This window comes from Echinops telfairi, unplaced genomic scaffold (genome assembly GCF_000313985.2).
Source record: "Echinops telfairi isolate 266 unplaced genomic scaffold, ASM31398v2 ScPeMD7_7417;HRSCAF=8455, whole genome shotgun sequence".
Classification (NCBI taxonomy): Eukaryota; Metazoa; Chordata; class Mammalia; order Afrosoricida; family Tenrecidae; genus Echinops; species Echinops telfairi.
The window spans coordinates 2,312,594-2,328,848 of record NW_022111317.1 but is presented as its reverse complement, the minus strand read 5'-3'; the positions used below and the strand labels follow the sequence as shown (position 1 = coordinate 2,328,848).

The 16,255-nt window shown below is 60.1% G+C and overlaps 2 protein-coding genes across 2 annotated transcripts in view; both read left to right on the top strand.

Moving 5' to 3' along the window:
• TPCN2 (two pore segment channel 2) overlaps nt 1-13,155 on the top strand; it is a 74,583-nt gene extending 61,428 nt beyond the window's left edge. Inside the window, exon 16 of the mRNA XM_045297141.1 lies at nt 13,129-13,155. Within this exon, the coding sequence (XP_045153076.1) occupies nt 13,129-13,155 (27 nt within the window). The remainder of the gene's footprint in view (nt 1-13,128) is intronic.
• Nucleotides 13,156-13,602: 447 nt separating this feature from the next.
• Nucleotides 13,603-13,758, top strand: SMIM38 (small integral membrane protein 38). Its single transcript, XM_030887537.1, has one exon. The coding sequence runs from the start codon at nt 13,603-13,605 to the stop codon at nt 13,756-13,758; it is 156 nt and encodes a 51-aa protein (XP_030743397.1).
• The last annotated feature ends 2,497 nt before the right edge of the window (nt 13,759-16,255 follow it).

The following is a 16,255-nucleotide window of genomic DNA, read 5'->3' as shown; positions in this document are numbered from 1 at the left end:
TGTGGCAGTTACGTCATCTGGTGCCAACTTGAGACTTGTAAGAGGGACAGGGCAGACTCCAGCCTGTCCCTCAGGTCGCAGCCTGATGACCTCACCCTGAAGGCCCAATGGACATAAATAGCTCCCTGGAGGCCAGACCCACACTCTGCTTCATCTTCCTGCTAACGAGACACATGGAGCTACATGGATGGACACAGAGCCCTGGAGCTGGAGGAGTCACGTGGAGACCCACGCCAGCTCTGAGATGCTTCCACCGCCACTGGTCCCACAAGACTTCCCACCCACTGGCCTGTGACCTTCCTGCATTCGGCGTCATTGCATGTGTTGGTGAGTCTGAAGAGGAATTTTCGGACTGATATTGGACATGTGGGTTCATATCTGGACCTGAGTTGGGCTGGGCTGGGGTGCTTTCTTAATACACAATTACTCTTCCTTATGCACCCATGAGTCTCCCTGGCTTTGTTTCTCGGGGACTCGCACAAGCAGCAACATTGTTTAATCCTCTCAAGAGCGGCAGAGCTGTTAGCGTTCTTTCCAACCACGGCGGAAGGCTCCCACAACGCCACGCATGAACCTCCCGAGGCACGAGGTGGAGAGACGTGCGGGGAGGTGGGCGTCACAGCCAGCCAGCACCGAGGACAAGGGCCCGCCAGGCGGCCAGGCGGGTGCACTCTCCCACCAGATACCAGTGCCCAGATGGACTCCTGTCCCCAAGTGACCCTGGAGTCCCAGCTCCTGTGCCCGAGAGAGTGAGGTTGTTTGGAGATGGGGATTTTGGGGTGGGGGGTGTCCTCAGCGAGGCTACCGTGAGATCGCCCTGGAGCTGGGTGGGTCCTAACCCAATCTGTGGTGGTTGTTTACAACAGGACACAGCACTGCCCGGTCCACCGCTGTGCCGCAGGGTGCCCTGGCGGCTGTTCGAGGCCTTGGCCCACCAGGCCTTTCCTCCCAGTCTTCCTCAGTCAAGACTGTCCTCTGCGCTGCTGCGACATTCTTATGTACTGCTTAACATGCCAATGCTTATTCATCACGTTTCTCAAGACGGCAACGGCGGAGGCGCGGGGCCACGCCCCCCGTCACGGCACTGGAGGGAAAGGGAAGGTTCCAGGCGCCTCTGGAGAAAAGTTCCCGGGAAGCCCTCCCGGCTGGACCCCCTCAGCTACGGTTCCCAGCGGGCTGTGTTCAAGCCCGCATCCCCTCAGGAGCTCTTCCCGGGGCTCCCTTCTTAGTCCTGCCTGTCAGGGTTTGGCTTGGCCAACCTTCGCCCAGTTTCAGCCTGGTGGTGACCCCCGTGCTCGGGGGACTGCCCAGAGCGACAGTGGTGCCAAGGTCTCCTTCCTGTGCACGGGGACCACCTGGCTGGCTGGCCGGCCTTTGCAGCGGCCTTGAGCCTTGCGGATGGGCGTGGGGTGGGTGTCGCTCCCCTGCAGCAGCTCCTGGGGAGCGGGGGCAATTCGTGGTACCTTAGGGTGTCAGGAGGACTTGGGCCCTCCACGCGCAGGGCTGGATGTTCAAGCCGTGTCTTTAAGGAGCAGGAGGTGAGGCACAGACTCCCACTGGGAGAAGACAGCCGCACTAGGATGGAGCAACGCTGCGGTTGCAAGCCCGGGAAGGCCAGGGTCTCTAGCAGTCGGGGGACCAGGGAGGACCTCCCCCTACCCCCTTAAGGGGTTTAGGATCTGGAGGGAGCGCGGAGCTCGGCTGTTTTGTGCCGGCAGGTCTGAGTCCTGGGTGGTGAGCCCACCTTTGCCAGTCTTCCTCTGCCCAAGGGGCTTCTCCCGATGCTGGGCCAGGAGGCGCCAGCATGGGGGGTGTCAGTGGGTGGTACGTGCTGAGCTCCAAGCCCAGGGCTGCCCGCACCTGCCACCGCCAGACGCACTGACGCTCATTTCTGGAGGGAGGAGGGGCTAGAGGTGTCCGTCACCTTCTGCGGGTGATGCACACCCTCGGCTGCGGGGTCACTTGGCGGTTCTCACCGCCTCACTCAGTGCTGCCTTCCCGGCCTGGACACAGGAGGCAGTGTGCCATCTCTGTGGAGGCTCCGGCCGGGCCCAGCGGGTCACGGTGCCACCGGAGTAGTCACGGTGCCACAGGGCCCATTTCTGCTTCCCAAGGGGTGCAGGGGAGGTCTCTGGAAGCCGATGAGGATGGCGACCCAGTGTTTAAGGATGTAAGGACGTGGGGGAGGGTGCTTGTCACTGGTCCAACACAGCACGGGGGCAGCGCTGGGGAGAGTGTTGGGAAGGCAGCGAGGACACAGCGGGGTGCCCATCGCTGGGTCTGAGGGTGCTGGTGCTCGGCTAATTCCTGGGGGGCTTTGGAGCGTGTGTGCACACGCACATGTGTCTGTGTGAGTGCATGCACGGGCGTTTGTGAGTGACTGCGTGTCAGTATGCTGTGTGAGCACGCGTGTGGCCGTGAGTGCGTGGATGCGGTGTGCTAGTGAGCGTGTGCGTGTGAGCGTGCACGTGTGAGATAGTGTGCCAGTGTGTGTGTGCATGCTAGTGTGAATGGGCTTCTGTGTGTGTGCATGTATGCAGGTGGGAGTGTGTGAGAACATAAGTGTGTGCTCATGTGAGTGTGTGCGTGTTGTCGGTCTGTGCGTAGGAGCACGTGTGGTGTGCCCACAAGCGTGTGAGAGGGGATGGGCTGTGTTAGTGTTAGTATGTACGCATGTGAGAGCGTGGATAGTGTGTGGGAGATAGCACATGTGCTCTGCTTGCATTTGTGGTGTGTGTCTACATGTAGGCGAGAGAATGTGTGGCATGTCTACATGTATGTGAGGGCATGGTGTGTGTGTGGTGGCTCATGTGCATGGCGTTTGTTAGGGTCTCACCTGGTGGCTCCATGTAGGGGCTGTGGGCAGGCAGACTCCCCGGGGTGCTCCATGGTCAATGGCAGGGCTCTGTGGCCTGGCCCTTCTAACTCAGCCCGTTCCCAGGAGGAGACCACAGGGGCAGAGCAAGCCAGCGTCCGCAGCTTGGGTGGGACAGACAGACAGACACACACACACACACACAGTCCTTCGGGACTGGCCCTTCTCCGTGAGCGAGTCCTGGGGAGAGCTGGCTGAACCACAGCCCCTGCCTGGCCCCCACTCCCACTGCTGGTTTGGGGCCCTTGTAGACCCCCTGCCTTCAATCCCACCACCCAGGGGGCCAGGCCCAGGCTCTGTGGGTCTGGGCAGACACAGCCTGGGCGTGAGGCAGTGGTTGGCGCAGCAGACCACATCCCTGGCTGTGGCCATGGCCCTTCCTGGAGTTTATCTTAATCCCCTGCCTTCTTTTCTCTCCTCTGAGCACCCCCACCCCCAAACAAATCCTGGGACACAAACCAGCCAGAGGGATTTTCGGAGCCGGAAGCACCCCGGGTCAGGTGACAGAGTTGAGTTGGTCCCTCTACTGATAGGAACCTATCCCAATGACCTCATTCAACCCACCTGGCTGGGGTGATCTCCTGGTCCCCCACGGATGGTCACCAGAGGGGCAGGACCGTGTGAGGTCCCGCGGAAACAGTAGACTCTTCTGTAGGCTGAGGCCCCCTGTGGGAGGTCACAGGGCCTGGCTGGGGGGCGTGGAAACGAGGACATCAAACACAGATGCCCCCTGGCAGCGATGGGCAGGTCTCCCAGGGGCACCCCTGAGACTCTTGTCTCACAGGGAGGCAGACTTCCTGGGAGGTTCGCATTGCCCACCTTGAGTGGTGGGCTGCAGCCCGGGGGCCCCAGGGGCGCAGGGTGGTGATGTCTCTCCTGAAAGAGTGAGGGTCTCCGTGGCCGGTGGGGTTATCTGTCAGCCAGGCTAGATGATCATGGGGTGACAGTGGCCCCCGTTGGGTCCACGGGCACTCTGCTCCATGCCCTCTTCAATCCAGAGCCGGACTCACTGGACTCCCACGCTCTTGTGCAGGAGGAACAAGGGGCTGGGGGGCCAGGCCAGTGCCTCCGCCAGGAAATGACATCCCTCCCCCTCTCCTCTCATTGGTCCCTCCTGCGTCTCACATGGTGGAGATGCGGGCTTCCTGTTGGGGAGGGGGCTTGGGTGCACGGTGCAGCATGACTTCCCTCTGGAGCCAGCCCACGTGTGGCGTCTCTGCGTGCCCACCTTGGAGAGGACACACTCCCCAGCCCTGCTCCCATGCAGGCCCACGTCTTCAGAGAAGCGGTGGACCCGGGAGTGCTCTGTGAACATGCTGTCCTTTCTACTGACAGCCCAGGAAGTGTGCCACAGTGGGCTGAGGACGGTGCCGTGGCACTCGGTGGGAACTGCACGTGTGAGTGTGTGCATGCACATGCATGTGTGTGGGTGGTGTAGTGGGTCAAGTGTGGGGCTGCTCACCGCAAGACTGGCAGTTCAAACCCACCAGCCTCTCCATGCCAGCTGTCTGCTCCCACGAAGGTGGGTAAGCCTCGGGATTCCTGTATGTGCGGCTATGAGTCGAGCCAACCAGAGCGCAGGGCCCGTGTGTTTATGGCGTCGTGTGTGGTGTGTGGATGGCTGTGTGGGAGGTGTCAGAGTTGCATATGCATATGTGTGTAGTGTGTATGTGTGTGATGTGGGCATGCTGGTATGTGTATGGTTGTGTGTATAAAAGGGACATGTGTGTACATGCATACATGTAGTGTTTGCACGCATGTGTCTGTCACGTATGTGTGTGGTGAGTATGTGTGCTCGGTGCATGCATATGTGTGTGTGCGGTATGATGTATGCATGAATGTATATATCTGTATATTATGGTGCATGTGTGTATATGCGTGTGTGGTGTGTGCATTTGTGTTTGGTATGCTGTGTGGTATGTATATGCACGTGGGTGTGTGCATGTGTGGTGTACAGTGCCCTCCTGTGTGGAGTGGGATATGACTGGCACAGTGTGTGATATGTGTGTTATGATGCGTGAAGTGTGTGGTGTGTAGATGGTACAGTGTGTGACATGTGCGTTAGGGTGTGTGGCATGTAACGGTGTATGCTATGGTGTGTGTCTGGTATGGTGTGCATGCTGTGAGGTGTGATGTGTGTAATCTGTGAGTAATTTGGTAGGGTGTGCTGTGTTTATGGCATGATGTATGTGATGTGTGCATGATGTGTGATGTGTGACGTGGTCTGGTGCGTGTGCCTGATATGTGTGTGGTATGATGTGTGTGGTGTGAGGGGTGTGTGGTGTGAGGTGTGTGTGGTGTACCCATAGGTGGCTGGTGGCAGGGCCTGGGTCCCGTCTGCCTGCTCCTCACCCACCTTCCCTGAGTGCCTGCTGCCACGTTGGTACCACACTCCTTACTGCCTGGACCGGCTCTGGCCTCCTGACCGGGGACGGCAAGTCTTTCAGCTCCCTCTCGGGGATGGGCAGCAGGCTCAGGCTGGGCTTGTTTGTGGTGACGGGGGCGCAGAAATGAGGGGCCCATGGGGGCGTTCTCCTGGGACCTTGCGGAGCTGAGGAGTCCGCAGGTGAAGCGAGGAAGAGGAGAGGGTGCTGGGCCTGGAGGCCTCTCAGGGAGAGTGACCCCTGGCTGCTCTGGCTCCAGGGGGTGGGTTGGGGGAGGGGGGGCTTTGGGCCAAGCTGGCCCCAGCCCTGAGCATGGGCACTGCCCACAGTGACGGGGGCTGGCCCCTGGCTGGCTATGAGGACGTGGCACCTCTGAGGTGGCCGCACCTGGTGACAGCCCCTGTCTCCTGCTGCAGCAGACGCCCTGCGTGGGAGGGGTCATAAGGAAGAGACATTGACAACTTCCCTGTTGCTGGCCTGGGCGCAAGGGAAGAGGTGCTCCTCCGCTCTGCTCCCGGCTTCTGGTGGCCGCCTGTGTGTTGTCCCTGCTGTCCCTCGGGGTCTGTCCTTCTCCAAGAGGCTACTTGGCTGGGAGCAGAGTCGGGACCCCTGGGCCACGGTGATCTCACCACCTACGTCTAACACCGGCAGGCAAAGGGCCCCGTTCCACCCCGGGGCTTGCTCACTGGAGATGCGCTCAGGGCTCAGCACATCTTTTGGGGGGACAGAGTCCAGCTCAGGCCACCTGGTGCTCAGAGGACACTGGTTGCTACTCAAAATAAAAGTAAAAATAAAAATTCACGCCGCGGACCCATCCAAAACAAGTGGGACCCAAATTCCGGGCTCCCTGTGCGGCTCCGAGGGAACAACATTCCCGCTGGGGCCGAGATTGGGGCCCTCTTTGGAAAGCCTTTCTCCACTCCCCACCCCTCGCCAAAGAGCGGATATGACCTGCCACCCTGTCTGCTAGTAGCCAAAGAGTGGACTGCCTATGCCACCCAGCCGCTCCTTGGGGTACACGCAGAATGCCGAAGCCATCGCCATCGAGCTGCCGCTGCTCCGTGGAGACCCGGCGGCGACGACCTCACACAGCTGAGCTCAGACGCTGGGCCCGCACGGAACTGGCTGGAAGACGAGGCTGTCCACGTCCCCAAGGATGTACCGGGGAGCCCTTGGTGGCCTGGTGGGTGCTCGCTAGAGTGGGATCAGTTAGCGTCAGCGGTTCAAGACCACTAGCTGCTCCTCGGGAGGAAGAACAGGCTTTCAACCCCCTGGGGCCACGGTGAGCCGGCCTTGGCTGGCGCGGGGGCTTGGAGCCCTGAGGGTGTAGTGGGCACACATGGGCCTGCTCACCACGAGGTCAGCAGTTCAAACCCACCAGCCGCCTTTCAGCGGAGAGAGGAGGCCGTCTGCGTGCCTAAGGAGTCAAAGTCTCAGGCAGGAATCTCATGGGGTTTCTGCGCCGTCTGAGCGGGTCCATTGGTACCAGTCGGGTCCGCTCGATGTCAGGGAGGTGGTTTTTCTTTTTTTATGTGTCTTCCCAATTTGCATCGTTTTCCCCTTAAAATTTGAGGGCGAAGGAGGAGGAGGAGAAGGAGCTGGAGGAGGAAGGAAGGAGAGAGAGACCGACAGACAGAATCCGTAGGCAATTATGTGTTGGAGAATTGCTACCACTCCCCATCCCTGCTCCGTATAGTTCTTGAAAGTGTAAAAATTTTTTGGGCGGATACTATTAGGTCATTGTTTTTTTCTTTTGGGGATTTCTGGGCAAGTCTGTACTGGGCACCTTTTCTCAAGCACTTGATTGCCATCCCCTTTCTCCCAGGTCCTCTCAGCCTGCCCCCGCCACCCCCCACCCCCGCTGGGCCCATCATTCCGCCAGCCGCACCCCCTTCCCTGGATAAAGAAAAGGCCCCAGCCTCTCAAGGAGGCCTCTGGGCAGCCCAAATACATCATCTCAGCCTAAGAAGAGTTTGGAGGAGGCCGCGGGTGTCTTCAAAGGTGCCCGCCTCCCCCGACGCCAGCTCAGACCTCTGTCTATTAACCCTTTCAGAGAGCTTCTCGGCCGGGCTCTGAATGCCTCCTGGCTCATTGATAGAAGCGAGGGGCTGCTGCTGGGGCGGCTGACTCTAGGAATGGCTTGTCCCCCCAGGCCATTTGGTATTTGGTATATACAGTTACCCCTGACCCCCTGTGACCTAACAAAAGAAAATCAAGGGCAAGTAAAGGGGCAGGTGGCGCCCCCCCCCAGCCCCCCACTGGTCCCAGAACTCCCACATTGGGCTGGAGCTTGGCATGACATTCGGTGAGAGGACACTCTCCCTGGAACCCCAAAGTTGAGCTGGGATGGTGACTATTCCCTTCTGTGGCCCCCATGTCCCCAGCTGGCTCACTGAGCCCCCCTCCAAGGGAGGCCAGTGGGCTGCCCCCCAGTCGCTCACCTGCCCTGCAGAATGCTGTAAGGTTCACCCCCAAAGAATTCATAAAAACAGAATTCTGAAAACGCTTGCTTAGGGAGGCCTTCCCCGTGCTTGGAGGCCCATCTGAGCGTTTTTTGCAGCCCCTTGCCCCCACCCCTGTCCTCCCCCCACCCCGCCCCCACCCCCAGCGTCTTGTCCCAGGACTCCCGCTCTGCCCGAGGTGAGAAAAACCTCGGGGTGATTAAGGATGCTGACAAGGTAGGCTGAATAAATTGTGTTTTCTTTGTGAATCTTAATCTGGTGTTGTCCTGGCTTCTTGGACATGGCCAATTTATTTGGGATTTCATTCTGTCCCTGACAGCGCCCTGAACGAGCTGTTTGATCACCCCAGCAAAGTTACATAGCAGCTTTCAACGCACCGGGAGGACAGGGTGTCATTTTTTTCGCCGGCGCATTCTCCCGGGCCAGGCTTTCTGCCTGCAGCAGGACCTTTCAAATAGCTGGGGCCAACCCTTGTTCTCCAAAAAAGGCCCCTCGCCCCTGCTGCCCTCCCCCGGGACCCACTCAACAAGGAAGCCCTCGACTCGCCACCCCCTCCGCCCCCCACTTGTCCCACTGCTGGGGATTTTAATCTGCTTTTGTGGTGAGGGAAGAAAGAAAATTAATTTCCCCCTCGTCTGGGTCTGGCCGGAGGGAGCTGTTTGCTGCGCACTCCCCCGATTCCAGGGGTCTGTGCTGGCTGGGGAGGGGGTGCTGGCTGGGGTAGGGGTGCTGGTGTTTTAGGTACTTGTTTATTTTGATTGTGGGGAATACACAGGCGAGAATTTCTGCTCCTCTCACACCTACGGCCCAGCGGCATCTGCCCACCCCGCCAGCCAGTTCTTGCCCAGTCGGATGGAGTCCCACTGGGGGTGTCCACGTGTGTCCGAAGTGGACGGGGCTCGGCAATCAGGGCTGACTCTTCAGAGGGGTCTGCCAGACCTTTCTTCTGAGCTGGGTCTGGGCCACTTGAACTGCCACCCTTTGTGATTACCAGATGGGGGTGCTTAGCCGTTGCTGGCACCCCCGAGGGTGCGCACCGTCACCTTTCCGAAACGCAGACCAAACTTGCTGTCTGTCGTTGGCTCGTCCCGACTCACGGCGACAACCCTGTGGTTGAGGGTGGAGCAGCCCCCGTGGGTTTCTGGAATGGTAACTCTCTATGGGAGCTGAGAGCCCCACCGTTGTCCTGTGGAGCAGCCCGTGGTTTCCAACTGCCGACCTCTGGATTAGCAGCCCAACGAGTCACCTGCTGTGCCGCCGGTGCTCCAAGCACCACCTGTTTTCAAATTGTACCTTAAACCCTCAGCAGAAACGAAACCTTGCTGCTGCTGCTGCTGTTTTTAGGGGCACCCAAGCCCTTTCTGGCTCATGGGACCCTGTGCTCCACAGGACCCAAGCCAGGGTCGGGCCCGCACCACCTCACAGTTGCGACATTTGAGCCCATGGTTGCAGCTGCCGTGGCCATCTGTCTTGCTGAGGGTCTTTCTCGATCTTCCTGCCACCCGGCCCCCCCACCCCCGCCCCCTCCACTTTACCAAGCACGATGCCCGTCCTCCTCCAGCGACTGGATACCTCGTGCAAAGCACGTGGGGCTGAGTCCAGCCTTCCTCGCCTCTAAGGAGCTCTCTGGCTGCACTTCCTCCAAGACAGACTGGTTGCGGCTGTTGCCTTTGGCAGTCTGGTGTGTGGGAACAGAACCGGGAAGAGCGTGTGTGCCGACTAACTCTCAACATCCACACGTTAAGGAGTCTGGGAGGCCGGGGCTCCCGTGGAGGGAAACTTCACGTTCGTGGGTTGGAGATGTGTCCACTCACATTCTCCTAAGTCAGCGGGTCTCAACCTGTGCGTTGTGACCCCTTTGGGGATCGAACGACCCTTTCACAGGGGCTGCCTGATTCATCACAGTAACAAAATGACAGTGATGAAGTAGCAATGAAAATCATTTTATGGTTGGGGGGTCACCACATGAGGAACTGTATGAAAGGGTCGCAGCATCAGGAAGGTTGAGAACCATAGTCCTAAGTAAAAGTTATTCCCCACACTGTACCCCTATTAATGCCAACTACAAGGTGCTACTTGCAAGCACATGGCGACTACTGCATGTGCTCGATGGTCAACTGTTTGAAGACTGCCGTCGAAGGTGGTCTGCCGTCGAAGGTGGTCTGCCGTCGAAGGCAATCAGACCCTACTGTCTGTCCCACCCTGAGCAGGGCCCCTCCCTTCTGATAAGGATAGTGGACTGTTGTCCTGGAGAGGAGCCCAAGGACACCTAAGGTCAAGCCAACTCAGACGACCAAGGTTAGGCTGCCATCCCGACTCTAGAGCCCACCCATCTTGCTTCATTTGTCCCACATGTGCCCCTAGTGCCACCCGTTCCCACGCATTGAGTCCTCGCCCCCCCAGCCCCACCCCATGTCCCTGGAGACCACTACCTTAGGGTCTGCGCACTCGTTCATTACAGGGATGTTCATTACAGGGACGTCACCCAAGTGATGTCGGACAGGACTTAGCTCTCCATTCTGACAGCCCGCTCAGCATCAGCTTTCACACTCCATTCACATCTTCCCACGTACTGGGGATCCGTGGCTCTTTGTGGTTGAGCAGTACTTCGCTGAGGTTGAGAGTGGGCAGTCATTCAAAGGACAAGGAAGAAGGAAAAGACCAGGACAGTGGTCAGAAGAGACTCTGGAAGGTGCTCGTGAGCATGGCGTGGCTGATGTGAACAGAAGTGGTGGGCAGGAGCCCTCAGAGGGCAGCTGCAGGAGACAAAGGAAGGCATCGTAGTCGAGTGTGCAAGGACCGGCGTCCGAAAACCAGAAAGGAAGGACACGCTCAGCCTCTCTCAAGCAGAGAGAACTGAAGACAAAAATTCAAGGCTTGAGGTGCACTATTGAAGGATTCTACGGGCAAGGTCTGGAGCAGCATCAGATGATGACGGAGGGAATACGCCGAGTCACTGTACCAAAAAGAACTGGCCGACAGAGGCCCGTTTTAGGGGACAGCATCTGACCAAGAGCCTGTGGTCTGGAAGGGTGAAGCCCAAGGTGCACTGCAGGGACTGGCACTACAGAGAGGCTACAACCCCAGGCTCAGCCATGGTGGGGATTCTGAGGGTGGCGCAGGACCAGGCCACATTTTGCTCCCGCACAAAAGGTCACGTGACCACGCCAACCCCATTCTCCAAGGACCTTGCGTAGGAAAGGCTCATCTGCTGATGGGTTGAATGTCATCTCCCAAAAGACATGCTCCGGCCCAAACCCTTGCACCTGTGACCTCATTTGGTGGAATGAGGGCCTTCCTCTAACGATGTGATCCAGACAGGGGTAGGACGGGCCGCGGTCAGTTCTGAGTGGAGTCCGCTACGCGGCCAGAGAGGATGCTGGGCAGAGTCGCACAGAGGCCGTAATACGATGCGCCCACACAGCCCCCTGTTGAGAACCAGAGTGAGGTGAGGGCCTTGCCCTGGACCCACAGAGACAATGACATTCATGAGAAGCTTCCTCCCGAGAAGTGACACCACCTCATGGGGGCAGGAGCAGGCTGGCCACCACCCTGCTCATTCTTCATTGTGTCTTCCCTGTGGGCCATCCCCGCTTCCCCCCGTGCCCCACCAGCCCCAGGTGTCCCTGGGGCACCTGCTCTCCTGAAGGTTGAGTCATCTCGTTTTTGCTGACTCACGCCTGGGGGTGGGGGCGGGGGTGCAGGGGCCCGGCCCTGTGATCCTGGGTCTTCTCACGTGCTGTACCCCACGTGAGCTGGAGCTGTTGACTTTGCTCAGCAAACACAGCGGGGTTTGTCCAAGGCCACCTTGCTCCCACCTGCCCAAGGGGAGCGCCGTGGCTCGGGAGCACTACGGCAGGCCCTGTCAGGAGCTGGTGTCCAGGCTGCAGAGAACGCCCCAGCAGGGGACGAGATGCCGGGGGGTTTCTTGGGTGAGTGCGATGCCTCCTGAGGGGGAAGCCTGCTCCTCCTCCAGGACTCTGGACCCCACCCCATACACTGCTGAGCTCTCTCGGAAATACACCAGAAGCACCCCAAGGACTTTCTGGAAGCCTCGGTGGGCTGCCACGTCTTAGCAGGTGGCTGTGTTTGATGGCCTCCGGGTACCTAAATGCTCTCAGGGGTGGGCGCGGCTTTCCCATCTCTGAGTGTGGGAACCTCACCCTGAGAGAAAGGGGACCCCAGGCCCCCCCCCCCCCAATCCCCAAGGCACAGGCTCAGAGCACATCTCGGAGATGGCATGTACTGGGTCCCCAGGGCCGGCTCCCAGGCGCAGGAGGGCTGGGCGTGGCATGACACACTCACTGACTATCGAGTGTGCCCTCACCACCCCTCACCTCCCACCGATGGTGCCCCTTCCCCGCATCTGCCCCTCACACGGAGCCTCCGGAGAGCTGGGCATGCCGGGTCAGGGGCTGGCTGCCCACAGAGTGGGAGGCACTGGGGCCCCTGTCTGCTCAGAGTCTCGGGGACCGTGGCTGTGGGCAACTGCCTGGCTGAGGACATGGGTGACTTCTAGGCCCCTGGTCTCCCTGCCCCACCGGCTCCCTGCCACTGTCCTTGGTCCCTTTATTTCCCGTGATGTCATATTAGGGTGGTAGGGGCTAGTGGGAGGGGGGTACAGGGGGGATGGAATCTGTGTGTGCATGTGTGTGTACAGCTGTGCATGCATGTTTGTGAGCGTGTGTACATATGAGAGTGCCTGTGTGTTCCTATGTGTGGGTGCCTGCCTGGCACGGTGCGTGCATGCACGCATGTGGGTGTCTGCATGCCGTGGTGTGTGCACACGTGTGAACACAGTCTCCGCTTGTGCACATGCATGCATGTGGGGCATGGACACATGCGCTCACATGTGCAGACACGTGGGTCTGGTGTGAGCACACCCAGGTGAATGCTGGTGTCTGTGTGCACAGCTGCCTGTACATACCTCTCTGCATGTGTGGCATGTATGTGTCAGTGTGCGTGAACATGCATGTGCACATGGGGGAGGAGACAGAGAAGGGTGGGCACAGGCGGTCATGACTTAGGATGAGTCACACAGGCACTTCTCTGGGTGCCAGCCCTGTCTGGGTGCGGCCCCAGGCTCAGGCACCAGGCTGGGTACCAGGCCAACATCCTCCCCCCTTGGCCCCTCAGGACGGCTCAGCATAAAGTCTGAAACCCCAGAGGTCCACCAGCCTGACCAGACCCCTCCGTGGCGTTGGGCAGCCTTTGCGCTCTGCTGGGCGGATGCTGGGGAGAGCTCTGTCCCATGGGGGCTGGATGAGTTGGGAGCAGGCTCTTCCTGGCCACCACTTCTTTGGCAGTGGTCAGTCAGTACTGCCCACTGTTCCCGGGGTGTATGTCGGGCTTCATGGCTGGGCTCAGAGCTGACTGGGGTGTACCCCCTTCCCCTCTTCTCCCTCAGAGCACCCCCCTCCTCGGCCTCTACTAGCCCTCCAGGGCCATTGCTGCTGCCGCCGCCACCCAGCCCTCAGAGGCGGCCCGGGCCCCGCCGGCCTCCACCGTGACAGCTAATTGGCGAGAGAAAGGGCCCGATTGTCTGCCGGCCGGAAGAGCGCGGCGTGGCTGCTGAAAGAGGCCCGGAGAAGGTGGCCAGTGTCGCCCAGCAGCTGCAGGCCGGAGGTGTCAGCATTACGTCAGCCCGGGCGCGCCGGGGAGCTGAGAGGCGGTCCGCCCGCCCCACAATGCGGTCATTGTGGCTGGGGCTGCTCATCTGCATGAATAGTCCACGGGCTCTCCAACCGGGGGGCCGTTAGCGTCCCCTCACACGCCGGGGGGGTCCAGGGGTGCTGGGCGCCGGGGGAACCTTGGGGTCCGTCCCTCGGAGCTCACAGCAGGGCAGGACTCAGTTCCTGGTCACCCACGGGCTGGAGGAAGCATGGCCTCAGAGCTCTGGGAGAGCTCCGGCCCCGAGCCCCTCCTCCTGCTGCTGGTGGTCATCCTGCTGGCCCGCTTCCTCCTCTGGGCCTGTCTCGGGACCTTTGTCGACTACAGGCTGGCCCGACAGCACCCCGGCAAACCCAAGGAGGACTAGACCCCTCAGGGTCCCCACTCCCCCATGGATGTCCTGTTGGGGCTTGGCCAGCAGAGCGGAGGGGGCAGGAGTGGAGAGAGAGCAAGTGGCCCTGGAGTCCACCCCTACCTGGACAGCCAACTCGCCAGCCCCCACAGCCCACTGGACCCCGCCTGCCCACACTGACCACAGAGGGACCCCCACTGCAGTGTTGGGGTGACTCTGAGCTGGATTTTACCTCCCCGCCTTCATGTGTTTGGGGGACGGGGGTGCCACAGAGGAGGGACATGGAGACTCAGGGGTGCCGTAGTCCCGCTACCTAAAGCGACAGCCTGTCCTCCCGTCCCACACCCCAGGGGACAGAGAATGAGGATGGGAGACCTTGCCAGACCCGCACTCAAGTCCAGCCAGGCCTGGGAGGGGTCACTTTGCCCAGGCCTTAGTTTGCCTGCACGTAAAATGGACGTGATCCCCTCTCTCAGAAGGCTATCTTCAGGGCCAGCTTCTGATGGGCAGGGAGAGTCCTCTACCACGGGCCAGCTGCTAGATGCCAGGGAGGCACCAAGTGACCAGGGGGCAAGCAGGGCATGAGAGTGAGCAGGGATGGAGGAGGGTCCATGAGCCCGAAGACCCCTGCCCAGCCTGCAAGGCCCACACCTGGGAAGAATGCGAGCGTCGTGTTACCGCAGAGGCTTCTCAGGTTCCAGTCACCCGGGGAGACCTTACTTAATCAAACGTGTCTGAGCCCCACCCCAGACCCACTGCGTCAGAGCCCCGAGGGTGGGAGAGAAGGAGCTTGGAGTTCATCTGTACTGACTGGGGCATCTCCAGGAGACGCTAGTCCACACCAGGGGTGGGTTCTTCCATGTGGAACCTGGCGAGGTTGAGGGGCAGCCCCAAGCGGACACACACAGCTAGACAGCACGTCTCCCGGGACCCTGATCCCTAGAATACCATGGGTTGGCCTCCTTGGTGAACCCCTGGGCCCCGGGAGTTGAGTGTCAATCAGAGCAGAGTCTAGGGTGGCCATGGTGGGAGCCCTGTCCCCTGGTGCCCTGCCCATGGTGTCCCTGTCACCGTAGTGCCATCCAGCTCTTGGGGGTAGGGGTCCCTGGGTTTGCACTGAGTCCCCATGCACCAGCGGGATGGCCTTTGTTGGTGACAGGGAGGCATGAAGGACAGGAGCTCACTGGCTCAGGTGAGCAGGCAGTGAGGGGAACCTTAGCCAGGGGCAGGCACTTGCAGCCCCTGGAGCGGAATGGACCACAGGTGGGAGCCAGCCCTGCTGGGGTGGCGTGTCTGTGGACCTCACTCGCTGGGGGCCTGGTTTTGTTCCTGATGGGCCTGCTGTGCTCCGCGGGAGAGCAGGAGCCAGGGAGGTGGCTGACCACTGGAGGGGACTGCCTGAAGAGAGATCTTCGATAGGGCCGGTGGTGGACGAGGCTCCCTGCTTGTCCGAGGCAGGGTAGGGAGTCTGCAGAGGGCAGGGAGGGGTTGCTGGGCACTGTTGTGGAAGGGCTTCTGTGTGTGTGTATGTGTGTGTGGGGGGGTTGCTTCACTGAAGGCCGAGCTGCACAGTAGAGTCACATCTCCTTGTGCCCAGGATAATGGCCGCCATGGAGCCAAGGAGACCTGCCTGGCCCTCCCTGCCCGGCCATAGGGTTGGGACAGTGGGAACGTCCGCATGGGTCTTTAAGGAAAAGGCTGTCCAGCCGACGTTACATGATCAAAGGAGGTTTGGCTGCTCTTATCAAGGCAGGAAAGGAAGGCACTTGTTCTCAGAGCATGTGCCTGCTCCCCCTCCATCCACCTGGAGCTGCCCTGCTCCAAACTCAAAGCTCCGGGCCCTTGGAAACTCCAGAGACCTGCAAAGCCAGGGCGCCCTTGGTGGGACGTCCACTCAGAAGTCCTTGCGGCATGCTAACATGTGGCCGGTGGCTGACCTGGGTCCACACAGGTGTGTGCACGATGGTGAGTCCACACATGCTTCCAGAGCCTGGCCACTTGCCCGGGGTCCCGGGACTCTCACTGGGACCTGGAGGAGGGGACACGCCCTGTGCAGTAGGGCCACCATGAGATCTTGGCTAAGCAGGAACGGTGGGCAGACAGGCTCCGGCCGACACCCCATCAGCCCACCCCTTTCTGGGGTTTCCGTCAGGTGGCTCCGCTGGTTGGTGTTCTTGTAACTGACAAATGCCGACAGAGAAGAAAGGCTCTTTAGCCTGCGTTGTCCGGTGCCCTAGATCTGATTCGGACTCACGCGGCCTCATGCAGCCGACAGAGTGGAACGGACCCCAGGGTTCGCTTGGCTCATCCTTACTCCAGCGGGGAGGCAGGCCTTTCCCCCCGCACAACCACCAGAGTGTTTAGGACCCCACCTTTTGGTTAACAGTCGAGTCTGTGCCGCCAGACCCTGCACCAGGCACCGGCCACACTTGGCGGCAAGCCATCGGCACGCCGCCGTCATTATTGCTGTCGTTAGGTGCCATCCACACTGTTAGGACCCATTCGCAACCTT